Source organism: Delphinus delphis, chromosome 11, assembly GCF_949987515.2.
Source record: "Delphinus delphis chromosome 11, mDelDel1.2, whole genome shotgun sequence".
Lineage (NCBI taxonomy): Eukaryota > Metazoa > Chordata > Mammalia > Artiodactyla > Delphinidae > Delphinus > Delphinus delphis.
This window is the reverse complement of record NC_082693.1, coordinates 43,852,197-43,878,569: the sequence shown is the minus strand read 5'-3', so window position 1 is coordinate 43,878,569 and position 26,373 is coordinate 43,852,197. Positions and strand designations below refer to the sequence as shown.

The 26,373-nt window shown below is 47.9% G+C and overlaps 2 protein-coding genes across 6 annotated transcripts; both read right to left on the bottom strand.

Moving 5' to 3' along the window:
* Positions 1–1,964: 1,964 nt before the first annotated feature.
* On the bottom strand, positions 1,965–6,438 carry SUOX (sulfite oxidase). Of its 3 annotated transcripts, none has more exons than XM_060024950.1 (4): positions 6,393–6,438; positions 4,586–4,645; positions 4,148–4,325; positions 1,965–3,913 (listed from the first exon to the last, which is right to left on the bottom strand). In XM_060024950.1, the coding sequence occupies exons 2-4, from the start codon at positions 4,633–4,635 to the stop codon at positions 2,504–2,506; spliced, it is 1,638 nt and encodes a 545-aa protein (XP_059880933.1). In that variant the 5' UTR covers positions 4,636–4,645; positions 6,393–6,438; the 3' UTR covers positions 1,965–2,503. The 3 variants fall into 3 exon arrangements, with proteins under 3 accessions (XP_059880933.1, XP_059880935.1, XP_059880934.1); XM_060024952.1 differs by lacking the exon at positions 6,393–6,438 and adding an exon at positions 6,351–6,373; XM_060024951.1 differs by lacking the exon at positions 6,393–6,438 and adding an exon at positions 5,038–5,302.
* Positions 6,439–8,365: 1,927 nt separating this feature from the next.
* Positions 8,366–25,894, bottom strand: RAB5B (RAB5B, member RAS oncogene family). 3 transcript variants are annotated; one of them, XM_060024948.1, is made up of 6 exons: positions 25,873–25,894; positions 14,200–14,462; positions 12,315–12,466; positions 11,912–12,034; positions 11,254–11,347; positions 8,366–10,946 (listed from the first exon to the last, which is right to left on the bottom strand). In XM_060024948.1, the coding sequence occupies exons 2-6, from the start codon at positions 14,360–14,362 to the stop codon at positions 10,831–10,833; spliced, it is 648 nt and encodes a 215-aa protein (XP_059880931.1). In that variant the 5' UTR covers positions 14,363–14,462; positions 25,873–25,894; the 3' UTR covers positions 8,366–10,830. The 3 variants fall into 3 exon arrangements, with proteins under 3 accessions (XP_059880931.1, XP_059880929.1, XP_059880930.1); XM_060024946.1 differs by lacking the exon at positions 25,873–25,894 and adding an exon at positions 25,678–25,842; XM_060024947.1 differs by lacking the exon at positions 25,873–25,894 and adding an exon at positions 15,497–15,897.
* Between the last annotated feature and the right edge of the window lie 479 nt (positions 25,895–26,373).

Here is a 26,373-nt window from a genome sequence, read left to right as displayed (position 1 = left end):
ACTGGAGTATACCTGGAGCTATAAGACATGTAAGTGGGGGTGGATAAATCACAACAGTAGACAGTTTTGCTTATAGAAGGGACTGAGGTGAAAGGTGTGCAAACTTTGACACAATGTGGTTCGTAATACATCAAATCTTCCTAGAAGCAGAGTCAGTAAATTCATGACCTTGGAGGGGGAAACGGGGTACTATATTTCCTAAACATCTCATATCTAAAGGTCCATGTTCCCACTAAACATTGTCACCAGACAGGACCAGTCATAATTTAAAAAAAAAAAAAAAAAGGATAGAAATCAAACAGTGAGAATCTACAACTACAAGGGGGAAGACAATAACTGTGGATGGGGCTGTGTGAGGAGGTACAGGGAAGGCTGTTTTAGTTTAGACCTGCTTCCCAAGTCTGCTGTACCCTCTGGTGGTCTGCCCCAGGGCTTCCTCTGTGTTTCTTCCTTAGGGCTCCTACACAATGAATTTCTTCTTTCCCAACCTTGCTTCTCAGGTTCCCTGGACTTTTCACCCTACATAGTACCCCAGACAGCACTTTTCGCTCTACCCTAAGTTTCTTCTCTACCACATGTTTCTCCCACTCTGCTCACTGCCTCCCAGTCTTCCCACTTAGGCCTATGTCTTTCTCTCTAACCTTCTTGACGGACACCTTGCCCCCGCCCAACCCCGCGCCGCCTCTCGCTTCTTTGCCCAGGTACCCAGTCTAATTCTCCTTTCTCCGTCCTGTCCTTCTGTTCTACCCCAGCTGTCCTGTCCTTCTGTTCTACCCCAGCTGTACCCCACGAAGGAGCCTCGCGCACACCAGCTCCCGCCTGTCCTCGGTCCTCTGCCGTGACCCATCTCCCGCCCTTTTAGGACGCCTAGGTCCCTGCTACATCTCCCTCAATCCTGTGGCCTCGCGCCAAACCCTCCATGCCAGCTTCCTCCCTTGGGCCGCAACCCACCCAGCGACCCTCTTCCCGCCTGGCCCCCACCCACGTGTCCCCCTCCCTTCACACCCAAGCCCCTCAGGCCCCGCCCCCGGCGGCCGAGGCCCCGCCCCTCGCGCTTCGCCCAAACCCCGCCCCTCACTCACCTGAGGGAGCTCCGCGCGCGCGCAGGCTGGGTGGGAGAGGGAGAGGGTAAGGTATTGGGGGAGAAGGGGGCGGGGCGGCGGGGGTCCCCCACTCTGGCCCGGGCGGCCCAGTGCGGGGGGAGTGGGGTCACTGAGCCCGCCGCAACCGGGCCGGAGGCGGGACCCGGGCGCTCAGGGGCGGCGGCGGCTCCATCTCCATCAGCTGCTTCACCTGAGGAGGGACGGGCCCCCCCCATAAACCCCCCCAGCACGGCTGTCCCCCCTCCCCCGAACAACTTCCGGCCCCACTACCAGGCGACAGGCGGCGTGGCTGAACACCGAGCGCCCACAAGCCGGGGAGACAAGGGAGGAAGAGCTAGGGGAGAGTAGCCGAGCGCCGAAAGATTCAAGTCCTAAAGGCGCGGTCGCAGGCAAAGGGTAACTAAATGACTGCCCCTTCATCTGCATCTACGTTGCAAACAAGGCCACGGTTGGACGCCCTAGTTGCCTTGGCACATCTGCCCCTAGTGCCAAGTTTTGCCTTTGCCGCCCCTAAGACAATATTGATTTTGACCTCTTAGCATTCTTTGCCTTTCCTGCCAAATGCGTAGGAATTGTGTGGGGGAGGGGCTTAAGGATGCCGAATCAAAAAAAATTTCCTCTCTTGGGGGGTATCCTGAGGTCATTCACCTAAGTAGCCCCGCACATACTGAGACTTCAGAGAAGGAAACCCCAATCTTGACTTCCCTGCCCCTGCTTCCTTTTTCCCTTCCCCCCACCTTGTTTGTTTTGGGTTGTCTCACTAGATATCCCAGTACCAATCAGTGCACCGCCCTCCTGCAACTTGCTCGCTCCGCAGCCTCAACAAGTCCCAAAGGTCATAATCTTTTTTTGCTTTTTCAGAGTGGTAGTCTGAAACAGATATTTTATTGATGTATTTAGAAAAGTGGAACAATAAAGGGAGAGAGTTGCGCCCTTCACGACCCCTGGCAACCTAGAGACGTAGTAAAAAGTTGCATATACACTTTTCTTACACATATCCTCACACATTCTCTGAAGAATCCAAGAAGAAAAGCAAAATAAGGCCTCAGTGGTGACAGTCATTAGAAATGGAGATAGGGTAGGTAGAGAAAATAGCACTTACTTCCAGAATTACTTTTCCTACTTCTAGCCCTTTGCTCCAGCAGCTCTTACCTCCTCTAAGGCACTGGGTCAGCGGCCAGGAGGGGTATGTAACACCTCCAGTCAAAGGGGAGCAGGTGCCTGGGTGGAAGTGTGCAATGCATGTACCTGTGTGTGGCTTCAGAAGGCATAGTCAGGGTTGTGATCCAAGACATGGAGAGGTGGAGGGAAGGATTTTTTGTGGTAATGAGGCCAAGGGATGGGTGTGGAAAGGGGTTTAGAAGGTGGTTCTGGAGAGTAGATGGTTCCATTTCACTTTCTCATGGAGCAACATGGACATGGACACGGTGCCAGGCATTGCTGAGCACGCCTCGCAGGTTCCAGATTGGGGCCACTGTGTCTGGCTGAACATTGTAGCTGTCATCTACAGCCTTACAAACGATGTTCAATTCTTTTTTCCCAGCTGGCACAGGGGCTTGCAGCTGCCATAGCCGCCAGGCCCAGGCCTTTCGGGCACGCTGTTCCTCTCCATCCAGCTCAGCCACCTGCCAGGTTAGGCCCCCATCCAGAGACACATCCACCCTGACCACAGCTCTTCCTCCACCACTCCATGCATAGCCTTTGACAGTCACCTCCCCTGACTCTATTGTCTCCCCATCTTTGGGCTGTGTGATGGCTGACTGGACAGGAAGTTCCTGAATAGATGGAGCCGAGTCAAAATCTACAGTGTCCCAGTCCACAGATGGAGAGAAGCCTTTGTAGTCCCGCCGCTGCCAGTGGCTGTAACTTTCCTCTGGTTCCACGCTCACTTTGCCCAGCCATTTGACATGGCGGGCACCCACCACACCAGGAACCACCACCCGCACAGGGAAGCCATGGTCACGAGGCAGAGGCTGCCCATTCATCTCATATGCCAGCAGGACCTCAGCTTCAGGGTCCATGGCCCGAGCCAGGGGGATGGATGCTCCATAGGCAGTCCCTGTGGGGTCTGAGTCCAGTCCCTCAAAGCAGACATGGGCCTCAGTTTCAGAGAGCTGGTGACCAGCCTGGGCTAACACATCACAGAGCCGTGCCCCAGCCCAGCGTGCAGTGCTAATGGCCCCTGCACTCCACTCCAGACCTCTTACTTCTTTGAACCGAGTCATCTCAGACCGCCGGTTGCCAGCACACTGCAGAGTGACAGTGATCTCGTGCTTGGGGAACTGGTACAAGTCATCCAGGGATAGGCACAGTGACTGACCCCCAGGTGGCCCTACTACATGTAGGCGATAGGTGTCTGGGTCAAGGTTAGGTACAGGCAAATGATTCCGGGTGAAGAAGATAGGGTTGGGTGTGATGTAGTTTTCTGTCAGCAGCTCAGGGGGGGGCTCCGCATTAAAGGGGCGCTGGCTGTTGACCTTCAGGGCTGGGTGACGTATAGGATCATCAGCATAAGGGTCAGAGGTCTTCAAGATGGAGGCTGCCTTGTCATCGGGGCTCAGCTCCCCAATCTTGTACTGAGCCAGTATCTCTCGCACGTGGGACTGGTTGTGAACAGCATAGAGGGCCCAGAAGGGCTCTAGAGGACCCCCGGCTGCTAGCATCAGCTTTGATGGACCCCCTGGGTGTAGGTCCACAAATTCTGTGACATCAAAGACCTCAGAGCCCAAAGTCACCCAGATCCCAGTCTCAGGGCTGCTGTGGGATCTCACTTCCTCCCTCGTGTATAGGCGTGGTGATTCCTCAGCAGCCTGCAGGCAGGGCAGGGGTGAGGCAAAAGGGAACAAAATTTTAAGAAGAAATCACTCACTTCACCCTGACCCGACCCACAAAGTTGTGGCCACTGGGAAATGGAGGTAACAAATTCCATCTCTACTGTGCATGAAGCAGTGTCACTGTGGGCTCTGTGGTAAAGCCTGGGTTGCCTGGGCAGCTCACTATGGCCCCTTTGTTCTGACAGTGAAGTCCCTTCCTTCCCTACTTACCCTGCACCGGTGGTCATGATAGGCCAACACTGCACCAAGCCCTAGAAGAGTCCCCATTACTCTCCATCCCCTGGTGCTGGAGTTATCACCAGAGATGGCATGGCTGGAGCACTGTGGCTGAAATGAATCATTCGTAGAGCAGGCCCGAATGCAGAGCCTTGAAGGGGCTGACTTGAGTCTGGAAGAGAGAGAAGTCTTCTTAGTAGCACACTTCTGATCATAAGAAAGGGCTAGGGAAGGCCTGGGGTGTACCTCTCCCAGGTTAGCCATTGGTTTCTTCAGTTGGGACTTAGTTTCTCAGGGATGGGTGGGACAAGTGGGACATGGCTTTCCCTTTCCTCCCTGGCCACTACCTCAACCATCTTAATCTGGCAGATAAGATAAGAGTCATAAAGGTACAGGGAGTAGGAGATATGGGCTAGGAACTGGATGGCCTACCTGTAGGCCTGTCGGAGCCCTGGGACCACAGTTCTGTGCAGCAGCAGCATTACGGCAGACCTAGGATAGGAGGAAGATTCCAGGATCAAGACAGGGAGTCCTGCATCAGGGATGAGATTAGGGTAGCTTGAGGGAATGGGTGGGAGGACACAGAGATCAGCTAGGAGCTCTCTGGACAAATGGGTAAACTTTTTCTGTGGTAATGAGGCCAAAGAATGGAAGTGGGGGTCCAAATGGGCCCTTAGAGAAAACTTGGAGAACTTCGGAGACAGAATATGCTGACAGGATGGAAAGGAATGGGGGGTGGGAGAGTCTCCTAGAATCACCTGTCTCCCATCCTCCACTCTCTACTTTGTCCACTACAGAGAACAATGGGGGCCAGGGCCTAAAGGGCAGAAGCCAAAAGTCTACTGTCCAGTTTGCCAGTTTATTATTATTATTAATTTATTTACTGTTTATTTTATTTTATTTTTGGCTGTGTTGGGTCTTCATTTCTGTGCGTGGGCTTTCTCTAGTTGCAGCGAGCGGGGGCCACTCTTCATCGCGGTGCGCAGGCCTCTCACTGTCGCGGCCTCTCTTGTTACGGAGCACAAGCTCCAGACGTGCGCAGGCTCAGTAGTTGTGGCTCATGGGCCTAGCTGCTCTGCGGCATGTGGGATCTTCCCAGACCAGGGCTCGAACCCGTGTCCCCTGCATTGACAGGCAGATTCTCAACCACTGCGCCACTGGGGGAGCCCTTGCCAGTTATTTCTGAAGTCAGCAGAGGACAACCGCGGGGTGTACTCACTTAAAGAGAGACAAAAAGGTGAAAAAAGAGTGGGAGGTGAAGGAGCTCGGATGCTGGAGTCAAACTGCTTTGCTTTTATAAAACCAGTCCTGCCCTTAACCAGCCCTGCTCCTGGGCAGGATACCAAGCCCCTCTGAACTTGTGTCCTCATCTATGAAATGAGATCTACCTAGCAGAGCTGCTGTGATGAGCAAACAAGTAATAGCATTATCATTGAAGGCTTTTCCCTCCACCCACCATAAAAAAATAAAAATTGAACCCGGCTGGGAACTGGACCCCAATCTGGACCAACCCCAACCCCTACCTTGTCTATGCCATTCCAGTGAGCTCAGCAAATTGAGGAGTTAATGGCCAGGATGTCAGGGGATGGGCTAGAGAAGGAAGAGGGTAATTTTTCTGCTCTGGCCTGCAGCAGTTTCTTTCTTACAGCACTGAGCAGATCACTGACCCCAGGAGGGCCAAAGCAGGGAGGGGTGAGAAGAGTCAGAACTGCTGATGAGATGCTAAAGAGGGGTGCCGGCACAGAAACTGCGAGGAAGCTAGGAATAGGAGCAGAGTCTGCATTTTACTCCTGGGCCTTGGGACCCTCACTCTCCCTCCCACTTTCCCTCAATCCCAGCAGCCCACTATAACCAGACTGGCAGTGCAGGTAGAGCTGACTTGTAGGTGAACTCGGTCAGCCCAGTGTCCCAGGTTTGGGAGAGGCAGTCTTCTGCTGGAAAACGGAGGCCACCCCCTTGTGCGGGTGGTGGCCAGTCACTTTGGGTAGAACATGGATATGTCCAGCACCGGGGCCCACGCACCCGGTTCCATGTCACTGCCCAACAGCTGGCCCAGGAGTGTCTTGTAGCAACGCCCCGCCGCGGCCCAGGAGCACAAAGCTAGCGGGAGTGGAGGCAGGTACTGGCAGTTTTGCTGTCCTTAGAATTCGGAGCACCCCTGGGTGCGAAGACCGCCGCCGCCGCCCAGGTTACTAACCCTGCTTCCTCCTCTTCCCTCTCCCGGCCCCAGCCTCCTTACCCAGCTCGGCGTCCGCAGTGTCTCTTTTACCCGCTCAGCGCCCAGCGGCTGCCGGCGAAGGGGCGGGGCCTGCGCCGTGACGTTGTGCCGGAGTGAAGGACCACTCTCTCCCCTCGGCTCGTCCCCCAGCCATTGGCGCGCGGCGGGCCGCCTCCCAGCTGCTGTGCCCGCCTCCTGGAAGCCGAGGCAGGCGACACGCCACCTGGGCTCGGAGCTAGGACGGGCTGTTTTTGCTTCCACCCCCGCCAGACGAGGAGTGGGACCTCTTGTCGTCCGGAACCCGGGCAGTGGAAGGTGATGAGGACTCCAAAGGTTGGGCTGAGAGATGTCCCCGACCCGCCCCACCAGCTGAGACACAAGGTGCTTTCACTAGAGGCCTCGGGATCCAGCCGGCTTTCTCCCGGTGGTGAGCTCCGTCTCTAACCTATTTTTTGACAAACGCCTGTGTTGCAACTACAACAGCCCTGTTTGCCTTTTAGAGAAAACAAGATCAAGCGCTCAATTCTTTTATGTCCAGGAATGAGATCAGAAATGGGGCCTAAAATGGTGGTTCAAAGCCTTCGAGATCCCTTGGACCAGCTGCATTTCTCCTCAAATTATAGAACCAACACTAAACAGACATCTTTTTAATTTTGCTTAGTTGTCAATTTATTTTAAAAAGTCGTCACTTGATGACATTTTAACGCCCCAAAGTAGGAAGACTGTAACTGCTTATGTCAGAATAAAGGATACTAACAGAAATTGTTTGCTATTACCCTTTTATCATTTGGTGTGGGAGTGAAAACTTGTCATTGGCTAGCTGTGGACCCGGGGCAAACGTATCCACACTGCCCTCTAGAGACTAAAAGGTTGAGTTACAACCTTACTTTAAGTGAAGATCATTTCCCCTGCCTTTCTGCTTTCCTAAACTGGAACTAGAAGAGCTTTTTACTAGGAATGAAGAAGCCGTGGGGGAGTCCTAAGAGATATACAGTAAGGGGAATTGACAGTGAAAAGGTGATTTTGGCTCTAAGGTTTTTGGAAAAAGAAAGATTCCCAACTCAACTGTGTACAGTTAAATCATCGGAGAGGCCTGACGCCCAACCTATCCTACCCAGGATACAGAAGTCAGTTAAGGACTGTCTGAAGCCATGGGATGAGACTTCTGCCCAATAACAGTGTCACCCTACATAAAGCCACACACATGCTTTATATAATTGACGTTTAAATCTCAAATTTTCTTCATTTTACAGAAGAATCTGAGGCAGAAAGCAACTAAGTAACTTGATCAAGACCACAGCTGGTAAATTGTCAGAGATGGGACTGAATTCCAGGCTCTGTCTTTCCTGTCCTGCAGATTCTTTGGAATTCAAAACTCCTCCTGCAACCATACCTAATCTTTTCTCTGTATCATGCCCCCCCACCCACTTCCACTTAGACTTTGAGGGACTGAAGGCTTCAAGTACAGCAAGAAACGAGCAGAATTTCCTGCTGAAATTTTCCTGTTGGGGTAGAAGCCACATGATCAATCAATAATGTTAACTCAGTGATGTTTAAAAAACTTTCTTAGGTCATGGACCCCTTTGAGATACTAATTAAGGCAGTGGGCCCTCTCCCTAGAAAGCTGCACATAGATATTTGCATAATACTTCAAAGTATTCACAAATACCACCTCTCCCTCCAATCTCATCAATTGTGTGCCCAGAGGTCCACAGACCACCACCCCCTTCCATGTTAGGATGGCCTAAAAAAATTAGCTAGGAACAGATTTGGTGAGCTCTCTAGTGGCCTGGGAACAGGAGTGATTAAACAGCAATAAAGGGCCTATTTTCCAAATTGGGTTATCTCACTATTCAAGAAAATATTAATGAGAATAAGGAGGTACCAGGATGCGAGGGTGTGTTTCTGATTCAATAAAACATTACTGGGTTGCCTTCCAAATTTCTAGTAACAGACAGAGAAGTAGCAAAAAAAAAAAAAAAGCAACACTCCAATACACTTTTTTTTTCTCCTTTTTTACTTACATTAAATACATTGGTAAATCAGCAGTCGCATTCTGTTACCACGATTGTTATGTTGGGAGAGGAAGAAAGGGGAAAAAAGGCAAATGCTTTCTTAGAAGCAAAAAAAAAAAAAAATCAGAAGAAAAAAATGAAGAGCTGGGAAATAAAAACTAAGATTCCCTAAGCCCAACAGAGCTCAAAGGAAAGCAGAAGAGCTAATAGGAAGTAGAAGGAAGGCAGCAGATAGGCCCAGAAGCTAAGGCCAATCCTGTTCCTAAGGGGAGGGGAGACGAAGCCTGGAGAAATGGTTTCCCAGCCCCAAGGCAACGAAACATCTTCACTACTGCTCCATGGGGAAAACTACACAGAGAAAGAACTTCATTTCTAAGAAACTTAAGAGAGCCATCGTAGTTCTTCCACTTGTAAGGATGCACTGGCTGCTCTAGGGGGCTAGTGGGTGCTGGGGAAAGGAGGGGAAAATGTGTATGTGTTTCAGGGCCATGGGAACTAAGGCTGCCCCTGGTAAAGGAAGGGAATTTAGGTGTAAGTGGAAGAACCTAAGCTGGGTCCTTCAGAATCTCAGCTTCATGGATTTCTCAGCTTCTCTGGGACAGAAGGCAGTCTGCAAGCCAAAAGGGCAGAAAGGTTCCAATCCTAGGTCACTATGGCCTCTCCTCTCTTATTCCCCCCAATCTCCTCAAAACCCTGGGCTAGAACAAGAAGGATTTAGAGTTCTCTCTTGCCTTGATGGCTTCCCAAACACATCTTAAAATACCTGATGAGGGATGTGAAGAGAGACTAGAGATTTAGAAAGGACCAACAAACTCTGGTGATGTGAGACAGCTGTGAGGGACCTTCAGTGCCAGTCGTTCCCTGTCCACAGGAACAGGTATTATATTAGGGGGCCACAAGTAGGCCTCTGTGGTACTACCCCCCCTAGTGGTACGTGGATTAAACCACTTACTGCATGGGGGATGGGTTTGGGGGGTAAGCATGGAGGGACCAAACTGAAGATACTAACAAAGGAGAAAAGAAATAGGGCCTGATGGGAGGTGGGGAACAGAACAGACTGTACAGTGGGAATAAAGATCATACCTATTTACAGGGAAGTAGAAAAGACATGGTAATGGGTGGATCAAATTGAATGGGAACCCTGGGAAAGGACAGAAAACTCCTCCCTCTTGCTGACTCCTCTTCACTCCCCTACAACGGCCTATGCTATCCTGAGACTGCTCTCCAGTTGCTCAGTTAATTCCTCAGGAAAGGTAAACCTATACCCAAGAGTTAGGCTGGCAAGAATACAGGTGAAGTAAGAATCAGAGTTGGAGGAAGCTAGCAGTGGAGACTGGGCTTGAGTAGCTGCCACCGGTACTGTTCTCTACAGCCCCTCCCCTAACCTCATATACACCTCGGATTCCACTTAATTAAAAAGTTAAGAGGGCAGGTAAATCAATCAAAACCCCCATAAAACAAGTATCACAACTGAACTACCATCAATTAAAGTGCAAACTGCAGGGGGATATCGTGGCTGGGGCTGAGGCCATCTGAAGGCCAGAGAGAAAAAAATGCATATGTGTAAGTCAGAGGATGGGTGTCAGAAACTGGTCCCTCCTCCATTTGATCACAGCAGAGCCAAAGATGCAGGCAACCAGTGAAGATTCTTTGGAGGACTCTGGGGTCCAGAATCTCCCCCACTATGGGGAAGAAGCTACCTAAGAGGCTGGGTGAGGGGAAAGTAAGCCTTAGAAGAGTTCCTGAGCCACAGATGACACTGCATCTCCACCTCTTCCACCTCTGCCCAGTTAGCTAACAAGACTCCAACCTGGTGCCTGAGAGCTTGCCTTCACATTCTCACCTCTACCTAGAAACACCCTCCACAAGGCCAACTCAGTGTTTTCAAATATGAGAAACTCCAACCAAATAAAAACAAAAAGGAAATGTTTCCTTACTCCCCCTTGCTCTGAGCCTTACTTTCCCCCAGGGTCCTTAATGTGACTGAACTGGAAACCTCCTTCCTCACTTCCTGGGTTCACTACCTTCTCCATCCTGGGGAGAGGAAGAAAAGGGAATCAAGAAGAGAGACTGACCAAAAGCAGAAGGGGAAGGGGCAGGAGACAAAAAAAGAGTTTTCTGAAAAAATGGGGAGGAGGAGGAAAGATAATTAGGTCACTGTCTTGCACCTATAATACAAAGTGAAGAAAGTTTGTTTTGGAAGGTAAGTCCTGGGGGATCTGACCCCCAAGCCCCAGAGCAGGGGTAGGAGGCCAGTGGCAACAGCTGCCTGGTGTTGTTGCTGAAGCGTTAAAAAGTGCCATGACGGAGCTGTCAAGAGGCAGCCCTTGGGAGCCAGGGCCCAGTGTGCTGTTACCGTAGGGGCTGTGTGCTGAGCGGTGGGGATGGAGGTTATTTCTGAGCTCTCGTGCTAGCTCCATACTTGTTTGCCGCTAGCCACCCCATCAGTTGCTACAACACTGGCTCTTGTTCTGCTGGGACTGCTCATGGAGATCCACACCCCGGCTTCGGCCTGCTGCACCCCCCAGATTCTGCGGTTCACTCTTTGGCAACTTCTTAGCTAGAGATAAAAACAGAAGGGAACAAAGTATGGTAGATTTTACTCATCCCCCCAGAAAAAGACTATTGGGGGAAAGTGGAAATGCGAGAAACTAAAAGAATGCTCCGAAGAGGGGAGGGTTCATCGTAAACTACATTGAAGATGAGGGGGCTCAAACTGCAGCCAAAGGATGGAGGTCACAATGGAAAGTTAAGGTATTTCCACACCTGAAGTTTTCATAAGAGGAGACGCTCCCATTTATCCTTATTCATCTTGCCTAGAGGCAAGGGAAAACACACAGGAAGACCTTAGGCTGCTCTGACCTTACCTATTGCCAGGAAGAGATCGTTCACGTTCATAGCTGTCTTGGCTGAAGTCTCCATAAACAATAAGCTGTTGTCATCTGCATACGCCTGGGCCTCCTGCAAGGGGTGGGGTGTACTGGTACTCAGACTGTAGGGCAGGAACAAGTACTGCCTTTCCACTCCCACGTAGCACCAGAGCTAGACAATATCCTAGGTTCCCTCCCCTTAACTGCCCCTCTGAGCCAGCTGGCCCTGGACCCATATTTTGGAGATGACTCCCTCAAGGGATAACCCATGGTCTAAAGCACTTAATCCAACAAATAGATGTCAGGAATCTTAATTACTGGGGAGGAGGTAAGTTGGTTGGGGGCTTTTGGGTTCTGACACTTGAGTATCCCTTACCTCAAATTCAACTGCTCCCTCCTTCCTCTTTTCATACTGGTACCCCCACAGCTGGTACTGGTACTTCCCTACCCCTCTGCTCTGGAATTTTCTTCTGACTCCTCTAAAATCTCCTGGCTGGCATTAGGGTCACAGTGTTGCTGTATTTAACTTGGTGCAGAACTGGGGAATGAGATGATGAATGTCCTGAGATGAGATTTTCAGAAAGGGCAGGTTTGGTAAAAAGAGGTCCCAAGCACAGAGGGAGTGTGTCAGAGAGGGACTCTGTGGCCACCTTACTTCGTACTCCACCATGCGCTTGTTGGCCAGGTCAGCTTTGTTCCCCGCCAGGGCAATAACGATGCTAGGACTGGCCTGTCGCTGTAGTTCCTTTACCCATGTCTTTGCTCGGGCGAAGGTTTCCTAGGAAAACACAAGGATGAGAATGAGTAGGCTGGCTCATTCAGCCTACTGACTGCCAATCCAGGCCCATCAACTTCAAAGCCCAGTCTCAAAACTCACCTCTTCTAAGCAGCCTTCACTCATTGAAACCACCTGTCTCTGGTAATTCATTACCTGTCTTCTCAGCACTTGGAAGCATAATCTGTATTCTTATTTTGCTATTTCAAGAACAAGTTTTCTCTCCCCCACCTATTTTAATTCCTATAAATAAAAGCAAGGACAATCTTCTCGGCCCACTTACCTGATTAGTAATGTCATAAACGACAATTGCAGCTTGGGCACCTCTGTAGTACATGGGGGCCAAGCTATGGTATCGCTCCTGCCCAGCTGTGTCCCAGATCTCAAACTTGACTGTTGTGTCATCTAAACAAACCGACTGGGTGAGGAAGGCCGCTACGAATAAGAGAACAGAGAAGTTGTTGTAAGTGGGAGGATGCATGGGAACATCCCACCCTCCTTCAAAATATCTCTACTTTGGGTCTAAGACAAGTCACCACCCAGGCCATTCAGCTACAGGAAAGGTTTAGCATTCTCCTCCTTACACACAAGAAAGGTTTAGCATTTTCCTTCAGATCTTGGAACCAGAATTAAGCCTGCTCTTGGCTAAGTCCTCCCTGCCAGAAGTTTCTCTAGCTAAGGAATGGGGGAACATCATAAACTCTGAGGGACAGAAAGAACTGGCACTTATACCAGAGTCATCCCTCTTCTAACCAAAATAGAGGAGTAAGAGATAATGACGGAGATAATAAGCTTCAGATAAAAGTCACATCAAGAACTGATTAGAGGGCTTCCCTGGTGGCGCAGTGGTTGAGGGTCCGCCTGCCGATGCAGGGGACACGGGTTCGTGCCCCAGTCTGGGAAGATCCCATATGCCGCGGAGCGGCTGGGCCCGTGAGCCATGGCCGCTGAGCCTGCGCGTCCAGAGCCTGTGCTCTGCAACGGAAGAGGCCACAACAGTGAGAGGCCCGCGTACCGAAGAAAAAAAAAAAAGAACTGATTAGACAGGGACTTCCCTGGTGGCACAGTGGTTAAGAATCTGCCTGCCAATGCAGGGGACACGGGTTCAAGCCCTGGTCCGGGAAGATCTCACATGCCGCGGAGCAACTAAGCCCATGTGCCACAACTACTGAGCCCACACTTTAGAGCCTGTGAGCCACAACTGAGCCTGCCTGCCACAACTACTGAAGCTCACGCGCCTAGAGCCCATGCTCTGCAACAAGCAAAGCCACTGCAATGAGAAGCCCGCGCACCACAACAAAGAGTAGCCCCCACTCGCCGCAACTAGAGAAAGCCTGCACGCAGGAACGAAGACCCAACACAGCCAAAAATAAATAAATAAAATAATTAAAAAAAAACTGATTAGACGATTTTAAAGCCTGTTGTGAGGTCCCACCATTATCAGTATTATTTGGCTGTTACTTTTTCATATTACCTCTGCTGGTCAAAGAACACATTTCCAAGGTGACTTGGAAATAAGTCACCCCCCTAATAAAAGTGGGGAAGGAGTTAACATGGGAGTTCTCATAAAAGACCCTTTATTGAATTACCACCCTATTTTGGGGTAGTGGCAAAGAGAAGGTAGCAAAGGTGGGAAAAGCAGATTCCTTTACGTTTTGTATTTAGTTCTAACCTCTATTTTAGCAGATATGTGCATCAGGATCAGCTAAGGAGCTTTTCCAAACATACATGTCTACACTGCCACCAACCTCACTCTACCTCCAATACTAATCAGTAGATCTAGGGTAGGGCCCAAGCATGCATAGGATGAAAATGCTCCCTAGGTGATTCTGATGTACATCTCTGATTATGAGCCACTGCCCCAAACCAACCCTGCTCAAGATGACACTCAACTGAACTTCACTGGCATTAAGATGAGAGTGGGAGGAGGAAACCAGATAAAAAAATTAGTGGTTTTCTTGGTGCTCAAAGGCCAACCTTTCTAACTTTCTTCTAGGAAGTAAGAGGATGAACATGGACTTGCTTTTGGGCATTATGGTAATTTTTTTTGTTTCTTAAAGGATTTCCATTCCAGGGAGCTAAGAGGGCCAGCTCCACAAACAGATCCCTAGATCTCCCTTCAAAAGCCCTTCTAAGCATTGCAACTCTTCTCTCCCTGAAGTACTCACCTCCAATGGTGCTCTCCTGGTACTCGTGGAACTGCCCTTTGACAAAACGTAATACCAGGCTAGACTTCCCCACTGCAGATTCACCCAGCAGGACCAATTTGAATTGGCATATTTTGCTGGCCTGGGGCTGCCCATTGGGCCTGGCTGTGCTTCTGCTAGTCATGGCTAGATTATCAGAATGGGAAAGGGTAGAGGGAGGGGGATGCCACAGAGCGGCAGAGGGGGGAGGGGGGAGGGGAGGGGACTTCCAGGCTTCAACAGTCCTGCAAGAAAAAAAGGAGGTAAAATTAAACACAGGGCCATTACAGCTGCAATCACTTTTTAGAAAAAGGACAGAATCTCTTCATTTCTTTGCTCCTATGAGGACTTAACTCTTACAATCACCCACCATTAAAAGGTTACACCACTGAGAGGGTCCCAGGCACCTGACACTCACTGGTAAGACTGGGGAACAGTAAAATAAGAATTGCATCTAAAGTAGAGTGTGCTGAAATGGAGAGACTGAAAACCATGTGAGAGTAGTTTTTAATCTCCCAATCATTCCCCACCAGGTCTTCAAAGAACAGCATATTGATCAACTTTTAGTTGGCTTGAAGAGCACCAGATCCACCCAAAAGTATCCTAGATCCCTCCTATCTCCTTGGTGTCCTGGTGCTGTCCTTTTTTTATCCCCTCTTTTTTCTAGCTTTCAAAATGAGAAATTCACTCTAGGGGTATGGGATAAGAGTCACCCATCCTAAGAGTAGAGGGATAGCTTCTGGTTCTATATCCTTCTTACACGACCATTTCTGAAAATTGACATTTCTGAAAATATAACCAGGGTCCAATGATCAGAAAATCCATCCTTTCTCATTTCTGATCAAAGGTAATAGAGAGGGCTTCCCTGGTGGTGCAGTGGTTGAGAGTCTGCCTGCTGATGCAGGGGATGCGGGTTCGTGCCCCGGTCCAGGAAGATCCCACATGCCGCGGAGCGGCTAGGCCCGTAAGCCATGGCCGCTGAGCCTGTGCGTCCGGAGCCTGTGCTCCGCAACGGGAGTGGCCACAAGAGTGAGAGGCCTGCGTACCGCAAAAAAAAAAAAAAAGGTAATAGAGAAACAGACCACATTGAGTATTAATTCTTTCACTTTTCTTCTGCCACCTCTCCAAGTCTGAAAATCTATCAAGTCTGAGTCAGTAGGCCTGACTTACTCTCAACTTGCAGCTGTCTTCCTGGTGCCTAGGGATTAGATTACCCTCCACACTGAAAGGGCCTAACAGCTGTAGCCCTCCAAGTTAGAGGCAGAGAAAGAAGGTGTACCTTCTAAACACATGCGGGAATCTCCGGTAGATGGTATAGGGGATAAGTCTTCAAGCAATAAATACTTGATGAAAGAATAAAACTGAACCACCTTCTCTACCTTCCAAGCGGCTAGGAAAGCTGGTGGTGGAGGAGGAGACAGAGAGAGAGAGAAAGTTGGGACTTTGAGTGTCCAATCATCCAAACCTGAATATATTTCATCATCCTGACTCTGGCGGGAAAGGAACTGTGAGATTCAAAGAAGTGTTAGCATGATCACAGCATGTAAACCTATCCCCAAAACCTAAGCGTTGCTTGGATTATACTTTGCTTGTTCAAATTAATCTTTCCCTTCTCCAAGGTTGATTCTAGTGACTCCATAAACATCATACTCTGTGACATATATGGGGAAACATTATTTTTTCACTATAGCAAATTGCTTTGGGATCAAATCAGGGCTAAAAATATCTGCAATCCTAGTGAAGACAGAAAAACCATACAGGAGGAGGTGTAGAGGAACAAAGGCTGTGGAGTCCAATTCACTGGATTTATTTTATAGTTCTGATTACTAGCTTTAAATCTTTGGACAATTTACTAAATCTACCTGTGCATTTGTTTCCTCATCTGTAAAATGGGATAATAGCCTATGAGTACCTAATTCATAAGGTTGTTGTGAGGATTAAATGAGATAATACAGACAAAGAACTCAAATATTTGACAAAAAGTGCTATATCAATGAATATAAAGGTACTAATCATTACTAATATGATATCAAGAAAATTTCTCTGATGAGCCTTACCTTCCACCTTTTTTTAAAAAATTTATTTATTTAATTTATGTATTATTCTTGGCTGTGTTGGACCCTCGGTGCTGTGTGCGGGCCTTCTCTAGTTGCAGCAAGCGGGGCTTCTCTTGTTGTGGAGCACGGGGTCCAGGTGTGCAGGCTTCAGTAGTTGTGGCACGCATGCTCAGCAGTTGTGGTGCACAGGCTTAGCTGCTGCGAGGCATGTGGGATCTTCCCGGACCAGGGCTCGAACCCGTGTCCCCTGCATTGGCAGGCGGATTCCCAACCACTGTGCCACCAGGGAAGCCCTCACCTTTATAAAATGGAAAAAATACCTACCTCATAGAGTAGCCCTGAGGATTAAGTGACACATTTGTGTAACATAGTATTAACGAATAGTAAGACAGGTATTGTTGGGCTTCCCTGGTGGCGCAGTGGTTGAGAATCTGCCTGCCAATGCAGTGGACACAGGTTCGAGCCCTGGTCTGGGAAGATCCCACATGCCACGGAGCAGCTAGGCCCGTGAGCCACAACTACTGAGCCTGTGCGTCTGGAGCCTGTGCTCCCAACAAGAGAGGCCGCAATAGTGAGAGGCCCACGCACCGCGATGAAGAGTGGCCCCCGCTTGCCGCAACTAGAGAAAGCCCTTGCACAGAAACGAAGACCCAACACAGCCAAAAATAAATAAATAAATAAATTTTAAAAAAGAAAATAAAAAATGAAAAAAAGAAACTGCCAAAGTGTTTAAAAAACAAAAAGACAGCTATTGTTATTTAATGACCCTGATTCACAGAAAAGATCAATTTAATATATTAAAGGATATCTCAATATTAGTTGTTATCAATATATGCCTAAAGAGCAGCCATGATATGAAAGAGGTAGAGAAAAAAACAGGAAAAAAAAAGTGTAAAGAGGAAGTTAACAGAGAAATGAGATTGAAATGAGAACACAGACAAATCCCAAAGTAGACCAGATTAACACAGAGGACTGTAAGAAATTACTCTGACCCTACTGGGTATTTTGTAGTCCCCTAGGCCAAGGAGTCCCAAGAATCCAGATATACATGTGCCACTTTGTGATGAAGTTTTCACTGGTCTGTGATGAAATGATTAAATAAAAATGATATATTGGGGACCTCCCTGGTGGTCCAGTGGCTAAGACTCCGAGCTCCCAATGCAGGGGGCCCGGGTTTGATCCCCGACCAGGGAACTAGATCCCGTGTGCCACAACTAAGACCTGATGCAGCCAAATAAATAAATAAATAAATAAATAAATAAATAAATAAATAAGTTGGGCTTCCCTGGTGGCGCAGTGGTTGAGAGTCCACCTGCCGATGCAGGGGACATGGGTTCGTGCCCCGGTCCGGGAGGATCCCACATGCCGCAGAGCGGCTGGTCCCGTGGGCCATGGCTGCTGAGCCCGTGCATCTGAAGCCTGTGCTCCGCAACGGGAGAGGCCACAACAGTGAGAAGCCCGCGTACCGCAAAAAAAAAAAAAAAAAAAAAAGATATAGCAAGTTCTTCATAAAGCTAAATTTATTCATTTTAGGAGTTTCCTTTATAACAAGATTTCTAACTTACATTTTTTGTATCAGTTTTCCCTCAAAGGTAAATATGTATTTTTTGCATGGATAAACCTCTAAGACCTATTGTTAAAAGTTAAAAAAAAAAGTTGGAGAACAAAACATGTGGTTGATCCTGTTTCTATAAAACAAAGCAACATTCTGCAGAGAAAAAGGTACAGAAAGATACACACTGATCTGTTAACACCGGTTATCTCCCTCTAAGGGGAGTGGGATTGAGGAAAACGGTATGTGAAGGACTCAGGTGTTTTCATTCCACATAATTCTTTCTTTTTTTAACAGGAAATATATATTTTTAAAGTTTCCTACATAACTTTTAAAAAAATTGCTTTTTTAAAAAAAAATTACAAATAATGGTGTTGATAGGCAGTAGTAAGCTTTCTAAATATACTTATGTGGAAAAATAGAAACCCCCAAATTTAAATTAATTGGTCCATTAAATCCAAAATTCTGGGAACCAGTACTGCAAAAATCAGTATTAATTAGCTTCTTAACCACTAGTCACAGTTCTTTAGCTCTTTTCATCCTCAAACCTTTAGAGCAGTGTTTCTCAAACTGTGGGCTGTAAGCCAATAGTGACCTTGAAATCACTTGCTGGATCATGATCAGTATATTGAAAAAAAGAAAAAGTAAATAGAAAAAAATCAAGTGGATTGCAAATAATAAGCATGAGAATAATTTTGTGAAAATGTTTCACTTGTGGGTATATGTACATACACTGAATTATGATGTAAAAAAAAATTTTTTTTTTAATGAGCCACAATCAAAAAAAGTTTAAAAAACACTGCTTTGGAGAGGCCTGAAACTGAAAGATGGGTTAGTAGGAAGTCTAGTCTCTGGCCAGCCTAAAAAAGCACTTCCAGGTGAAATTAAGATGAGGGTTTAATATAGCTCTCCAGGGGTCAGAGGTTCTCCAACCTGCTACTAAAGTTATAGAGCAATTATGAAAATGGAAAGTTAAAGTCGACAGAGGCAGTCCTGCACAGTGGTAAGGGCTCTGGAATCAGGCAAGCCTGAGTTTTATTCTCTGCTTTGCCAATTAACCCACTGTGATTTAGGTCACTCACTCCCTTTGCCTTTCTAAGCTTCAGTTTCCTTACCTATGAGGATCCGGGGATGGGGTAGGGAGTATAATAGGTGAAAGTAGTAAAAGGCAGAATTTGAATTCAATTCCAAAGTTCTGGGTACATTTAAGAAATGTGTTTCTCTTAGGGTTTCTCAGCATCTGCAAGAATTATTTTTAAAAACACATTTATGGGGCTTCCCTGATGGCGCAGTGGTTGAGAGTCCGCCTGCTGATGCAGGGGACACAGGTTCGTGCCCCAGTCCGGGAAGATCCCACATGCCGCGGAGCGGCTGGGCCCATGAGCCATGGCCGCTGAGCCTGCGCGTCCGGAGCCTGTGCTCCGCAACGGGAGAGGCCGCAACAGTGAGAGGCCCGCGTACTGCAAAAAACAAACAAACAAAAAGACAAAAAAACACATTTACGTAGTACTTCATATACATTGTTTCATAGGAAAAGAGGATAGGCCATCATAACTCTACACTTTACAACAGAAAACAGATTACACAATAAGAAAAAAACCTCTACAGATCATAAGCTGATCAAGTTTCCTTTAGGTTGACACACATACACTATACTCTTAAAAAACAACAGAAAAAAAGTTACTAGATTCTTCAACTTACTCCCTCACATTTCAAAGCATGTGATCCAAAGAGCAGAACACTAAGTTAGAGTGGACTGAATTCTCATCGGCAGACACGTCTCTCTAGGCCTGGGAAAACAGTAGGGAGTTGGAGAAGTGTGAAGATAGGAAACAGTTGGGAATTCCCTGACGGTCCAGTGGTTAGGACTCTGTGCTTCCACTGCCGCAGCCCGGGTTCAACCTGCAAGCTGTGCAGCACGGCCAGAAAAAAAAAAAAAAAAAAAAAGAGGAAACAGTCACAGACACACGGATTGGTCACTAACCCCCACAGATAAGTCAACCCAGAGCCAATCGGCAAACTCTATTGAACTGTCAGAGATTAGTAACTATGGGGTTAGAAAAAACTATCTCCCATTCCAATGTTTCAGCTCAAGAATATGTCCTACCCTCTCTGTTCACAGTAATTGATGGGCTGCCCATCTCTGTGCCTTGATCTTTAATCCCAACATGTTAATAAGGGTATCATGTTTCTTACGCAATAGCTAGACTCTCAAAAGATCAGGGGTACAGAAATGGAATAATACATATAAGATTCAATTGATTTCTCCCCTATTCTAGCAGTGATTTTTTTGCTAACAGTTGACAGTGGGCAAATGATCCATCCAAAGGCAAAAAATAAATCACAGCCAACCAGTCAAGTGGTGCGATGATTATTACCTTCAAACCTGAGGCAAAAAAAGAGAGGTTTTTCTTCCCTTCAACACTTTCAGTTCAGATGAGAAGAAATGACAACTTCCCTCAGAAGTGCAGCCCCACAAGAATGGCTTATCAAATGACCATTAACTGGGCTTCCCTGGTGGTGCAGTGGTTAAGAATCCGCCTGCCAATGCAGGGGACACGGGTTCAAGCCCTGGCCGGGGAAGATCCCACATGCCGCGGAGCAACTAAGCCCGTGAGCCACAACTACTGAGCCTGCGCTCTGAGCCCACGTGCTGCAACTACCAAAGCCCATGAGCCTAGAGCCCGTGCTCCGCAACAAGAGAAGCCACTGCAATGAGAAGCCCACGAGCCACAACGAAGAGGAGCCCCCGCTCACCGCAACTACAGAAAGCCGGCGTGCAGCAACGAAGACTCAACGCAGCCAAAAATAAATAAATAAATTTATATTAAAAAAATGACCATTAAGGAGGATTAAGGCATGACGTCATCAGTCTATTGGGGAAGGGAGAGGTGGAGGATGAGGGGCAAGTTCTTTAGTGTGAGCAGCTCTCCCAGCAGCACAGGGAAATATGAATAGGACAGGTTTCTTAGGGAGTTCCCTGGCAGCCCAGTGGTTAAGACTCTGAGCTTCCACTGCAGGGGGCACGGGTTCAATCACTGGTTGGGGAACTAAGATCCCGCAAGCTGTGACCAAGAAAAAGGAAAGGTTTCTTAGCCTGCCGAAACCTGAGGAATGGAGTCTGCCTAGGGCAAGACTCCATTCCTCAGATTCCTTCCCACTTGGTAGCTTTGGGTTCCTATGCCAACTACATATGAAGCCTCCAGAAGTCTGTCATCTACCAATAGAGACTGAGTTCAAGGCACAGAGCCACTGGAGTCTAGCCCCCTCCCAAATGTTAGCCCTGAAGTTCAGTTTGCCAGATAAGAGGCAGTTTAGAGGTCATCTAGTCCAGTCTATATTTTACAGAGAGGAAACTGAAGCAAATAAAATGAACCAGCTTGCCAGGTGTTATCACACAGCCAGTTTTCACACAACTGCTTAGTAGCAAGTCTCCTTCTAAAACATACTCTCAGCCAGGTACTCCTGCTCCTGTTATACCACTATACCTCTTCAGGAAGCAGGAGATGCTGAACTCTGAACTGAAATCCAAAGAAGGCACCAGGACAGGAACACGAGCTTAGATTGGATAGTTTCTGCTTCTATTCATTTTAGATAAGTACTTCCTTTGGGACTGAAAACAAGTTAGGAAGGCCCAGGCCTTTGCTGGGAACTGGAATCTACTCCCATATCCTTCTGACAGAAGGACTCACTCATTACTGTGCTTCTCTAAAAGGTCTTGACCAACTCCTGCCAGGACAGTTGAAACAGAAGCAATTCAATGGAAGGTGCTAGGAAAGCAATGGTAATTTCTGCAGAATTCAATGGGCTGTGGGATTAATGTGAGATTTACTGAGCTGGGAAGATAGAGCAGAAGCCAGTGAACACCTTCAACTCTCCAACTTTGTTTAGACCCCAAATTACCAAAACCTTAAACTGAATTCCACTACTTGGCTCATTGTGTTGATCCAATGTTAACCAATGAGTCACAGGCTTAAATGAGAGTCCTTCCACTTCACCCTCTCCCTTATATTTCCCCAACAGGCAAAAAAAGCATACTTATCTCTTATCAGCATGGTACTGCAAACTCCCTATTATTGACCTATGAAAGACTGGAATGCCTTTCCCCACTTTGTCTGCCTAGCAAACACCTAATGTGTCTTTTAAAGCCAAGCTCAAATGTCACCTTCTCTGTGAAACTGCATAATTACTCTCTCACCCCAGCAGAATTCATCACTGCTTCCTCTAGGATCCCACAGTATTAAAACTGTATTCTTGGGAATTCCCTGGCTGTCCAGTGGTTAGGACTCAGTGCTTTCACTGCCAGGGCCCGGGTTCAATCCCTGGTTGGGGAACTAAGATCCCACAAGCCGTGTGGCATGGGCAAAAAACAAAAACAAACAAAAACCCTGTATTCTTATCACAGCATTTATTACATTATTTGACTTAATTGTTTGTGTCTGTCTGCTCTGCTAAACTATGAACTTCTCAAAAAGTGTGACTATTTTTTATGTCATCTTGAATCTCCAGAGCAGAGCACAATGCCTGGTCCCTAGTAGCTGTTCATTAATTAAGGCCAAAGTAATCCTGCTTCCTTCCTCCATCTACTCCTCCCCTTCTGTGCCATCTAAATAGATTCTTACTCAGTTCCATTTGGGAATGTTTTTAACAGGCCAGTTCTCCCTCTTGCCTCTTTGTGATCTCCCCTGGATGGAGGGGCCTCTTGGGACCCAGCCCACAAGGTACTGTTGCAACTCACATGGGCTAACTGCTTTTCCTGTCACCGGTTACTATACCTCAGATGGCCTAATCACACCAAATATGCAGCCCTCCCACCGTAACACTGAGGCAACTGTGGCTAAAAACAAAGTTCTCTGAATCTTCAGTTGATGTTAAATGTTCAAAAAACTTCGGATCATTATCTCTATTAATTCCTGAACTTCAGAAACACAAGTTTAAAAAAAAAAAAATCATACTACCACTCTGACAAGGTACCCACTGCCCCTCAACAGAAACTACAACCTGGCCCAGAAATCTGCACACACTTTGCTCACCTGGGTGGCTCCTTATTCAGCTCAGTTACCATTGAGTCAGTGACTAAATCTTTCCTAAAACATTCTTGGGAAGTGGGAGTGTATTGTGTAGGGTTTCAAGGTATCCCTCCTCCAAGACGGCTGTTGTGTTTCCTTATTTTAAATTCAATGTCTCACACTTTGGTTACTTTCCAACCTGAAATGCCTTAGGATTAGGGAGCAGGCTATACACTTGCTTCTCCTACCCCATGTCTCCTCATAAGTCAAATTCGTATCAATGCGCACAAACAAGTAAACTATAAAAGAGCAATCCTTGCTCCTGGGCAAAGTAAGAGTTAGAAGGGATGAGGTATGACTTCAAGGGCAATGGGAAAGTCCTCTTCTCCAAATATATTTTTGTAACTCCAGATCTATGTTTGAAATTCTATATTGATGATTTCCACTCCTTAGCTCCCTCTTTAAGAAGCAAAAACTCTTGGAAGGATTAATACTTTAAGTGACTATTTGTTATTTACACCTTAATATGGAGCAATTCCAGATCAGTTTTTGAAAGAAGGCTTTGATTACGGGGAAGGTGGAAAAGACAAGAAGGGATGTATAGAAGAAAGGGACAGGATATCATCAGGATGTAGGAAATGGCAAAGCTTAGTGAGGATTTAAAAAACAAACACACACACACACATCTACACAACTTTCTCTAGGACTGGCTTTGCAGGAGAGAAAATAAAAGTTCCTGGGGGTACAATAATCAAGGTTTCTGAGGGCACTGTATAAAGGCTGGACACATCACAGGGCTTCTAAAGCCAGTAAGGACAAATTCAATTAATAAGGTGGTGAATAAAATGTCCCAGCTGTGCTGAGGTTTAGAGGAAAACCAGTTTCAAAGCCAGAGAAATCTGGAAGCTTCTCATATCATTATAGAAAGACAGACACAGGGGCCCCTTAGGAGAACCATCATCTTCTTCTGGGATAATGAAGGGACAGTCGTATAACCTGAACATGCAGAGACCATGAACCAGAAGATAGAAGTCCCAAATTCCTCACATTAGCAGAGATGCCAATAATTCTCCCAAACAAAATCATTCACTTTAATGTTTCCTTCCTGCCCATAAAAGAGAAAGACGTTTTGGCCATCTATTTGGGCATTTCCTGGGATACCCAGTGCACAAGTGGGGTGTGTGCGTGTGTGTGCGCATGTGTGCGTAAGGATGTGAGTGATAACCCAGACTATAGCTCTCTGCTTGTCTGAATTTGATAAAAGCAAGACAAAATGAACTGGGAAAGGAGCATAATAAATAACAGAGTATGGTCCCAGAAGGGAAAACTGGAAAGAATGAGAAACCAGAGTTTGGTGGGAACATGAAAACAGAATTGCCTTTGGTGGCACATCCCCCAAAGTGAAGTAAGATTAGTCTCATCTACTGTCTCTTATCTCTGACCTTTCTGGATGAAATGAGTGAGGTATATGTGGGAGGATCTACACTTTTTACACTTCTATAAAACTTGAATATTTTAAAATACGTACTTATTACTTTTCTAATTAAGAAGAAATGTATTTATAAAATACAGTGGTATAAAAGGGAAAAAGGAGGAAGTATAATAAGGGAAAATCCAATAAGCTCCAATCTATGGGGGGGAACTAAGGAGGTCAGTAGACCGTTAAAAATATCTGGGAGGAGGGGATCCCTATGTCTTAGAAATCCATCTTCCTTTTCTCTACTCACCTCCTTCCCCAAGTGCCTCTCTGTTTGACCCAACTTTTTAATAGCTCAGAAACCCGGGCTCCTGAAGAAGTAGACAAAGAACAGGGGTGATGCCAACCTTCCGGAATGGAATTTCTCACTCTTCCCCAAATCCCTTCCTCAGTGATATCACCTCATATTTCCAGGCTTGGTTCCACATAACCATTACCTGCCTGTGAAATACCCAAGCCTAAGTGCCACAAAAGTTTCACCAACTATGGTCAGGAGATCTCTGGATGGCTGGGGATCCCTAAGCCCAGTTCCAATGCAGAAAATGAGTCACTGATTGCCCACGTCTAGGTGAGAGATATGGTCTCCAGTATAGACCACATTATTAAGTAGGAAAGAAACGAACAAACATCCCCCAAATCTAACTTCTTAGCTTTTTCACAGGACATGAGAAACAGGAGGTTAGAAGAAATCCAGAGGCTGCAGCCTAAACCAGCTCGAGGCGAGGCCAAGGGAAAGTGCAGGGGCTGAGTCTGGAATAGCCAAGAGTCACAGAAAAAAAAGTTACTTTTGTCTTCATTGGCTACCCTGGGAGTACCAAAAAACTTCAAGTTGCCACATCTCCACACTAATGGGAACAAAAGCGTGATTACTCGCGAGCCCCAGAGCCTCCAGCCCACCCTTCAGCATTCCCAGAAGCTCCCACTACTGATGGGAGGCCCTGCTTCCACTGCCCCGGCTACCTGAGTCTTCTAGATTAGAAAAGCTTTCTTCGCTTGTCTCAGTTCTCCCGCACTGAACCCAAATCCCTCTCAGCTCAACTTTGGGGCACCCTAGTTATTTTTATAAGTCACTTTCCCTGAAAACAATGCCTCTTACCCAGCTAAAAGCCCTTCCCTGGCCCTTGCAATGAGACCTCTCGAGAGAGCCCCAGCCCCGGTTCCCCTCCGGGCCCCGGCGCCGAGTCTGATCCCTCCTTACCTCCGGGAGAATGGACTTACCTCACCCGCCGCCCAGTCCCTTTCCCCCAGTTCCTCCCTCTTCGGCGCCGCTCAATGAGGCCTGCCCCTGCCCGCACACGAGCCCCGGCCTCCCGCGCCGGCCCCCATCCCGGCCGCCAACACCACCCGGCCGCCTCCCCGACTCACCAACTTCGGGCTCCCAGCCCGCCCGGCCCCCTCCTCAGCGCCCCCATTAGGCCTGCCGGGGCCCGGCCCCCTTCTCCTTTCTCTGGTGGGCCACTCTAACCCCTCGCAGAGGCCCAGACCCGCCTCTGCCCTCAGGCCGCACTCCTCTCCGGGGCGCCTCCGCCCCTGCCCTTGCGGGCTCCATCAGCCCGGTACCTGGGGCTCCGTCTCCCCCGTCGGGCCCAAGCCTGTGTCGAACAGACAAACAGCTGCAGCTCAACCAAACCCTCCTGCCCCTCCTCCTCCTCCTCGCCCTGTGGCGGGGGCCCCAGCCAATTGCACGATTACCCGCCTACCATCAAGGGTGGGCTCTGTGCGTGCTAATCCGCCAATCCTCTGGAGAAAGGCAGTGCTGTCACCGAGCCGTAAGAGCAGAGGACTGGACAGGCGGTGCCCCAGACCAATATAGAGAGGGAAACTTTGAAGATGGACGAGGTGAGGAGCCACTAAAGAGCGAGCTCCCCGAGATAGGGGGCGGTACCCTGTTGACAGGCGTATACTCTAACCAGTAGACTCGCGACACCCTCATGACCCCGCCTTTTAACTCATAAACATCTAATCAGGTGAGCGATGGGGGCGGGTCAAAGTGAAACTTTAACCAGTACTGAGAAAATTCGGGACTTGAATGGCAGGCAAGGCGGGGTTGAAAGAGGCCTT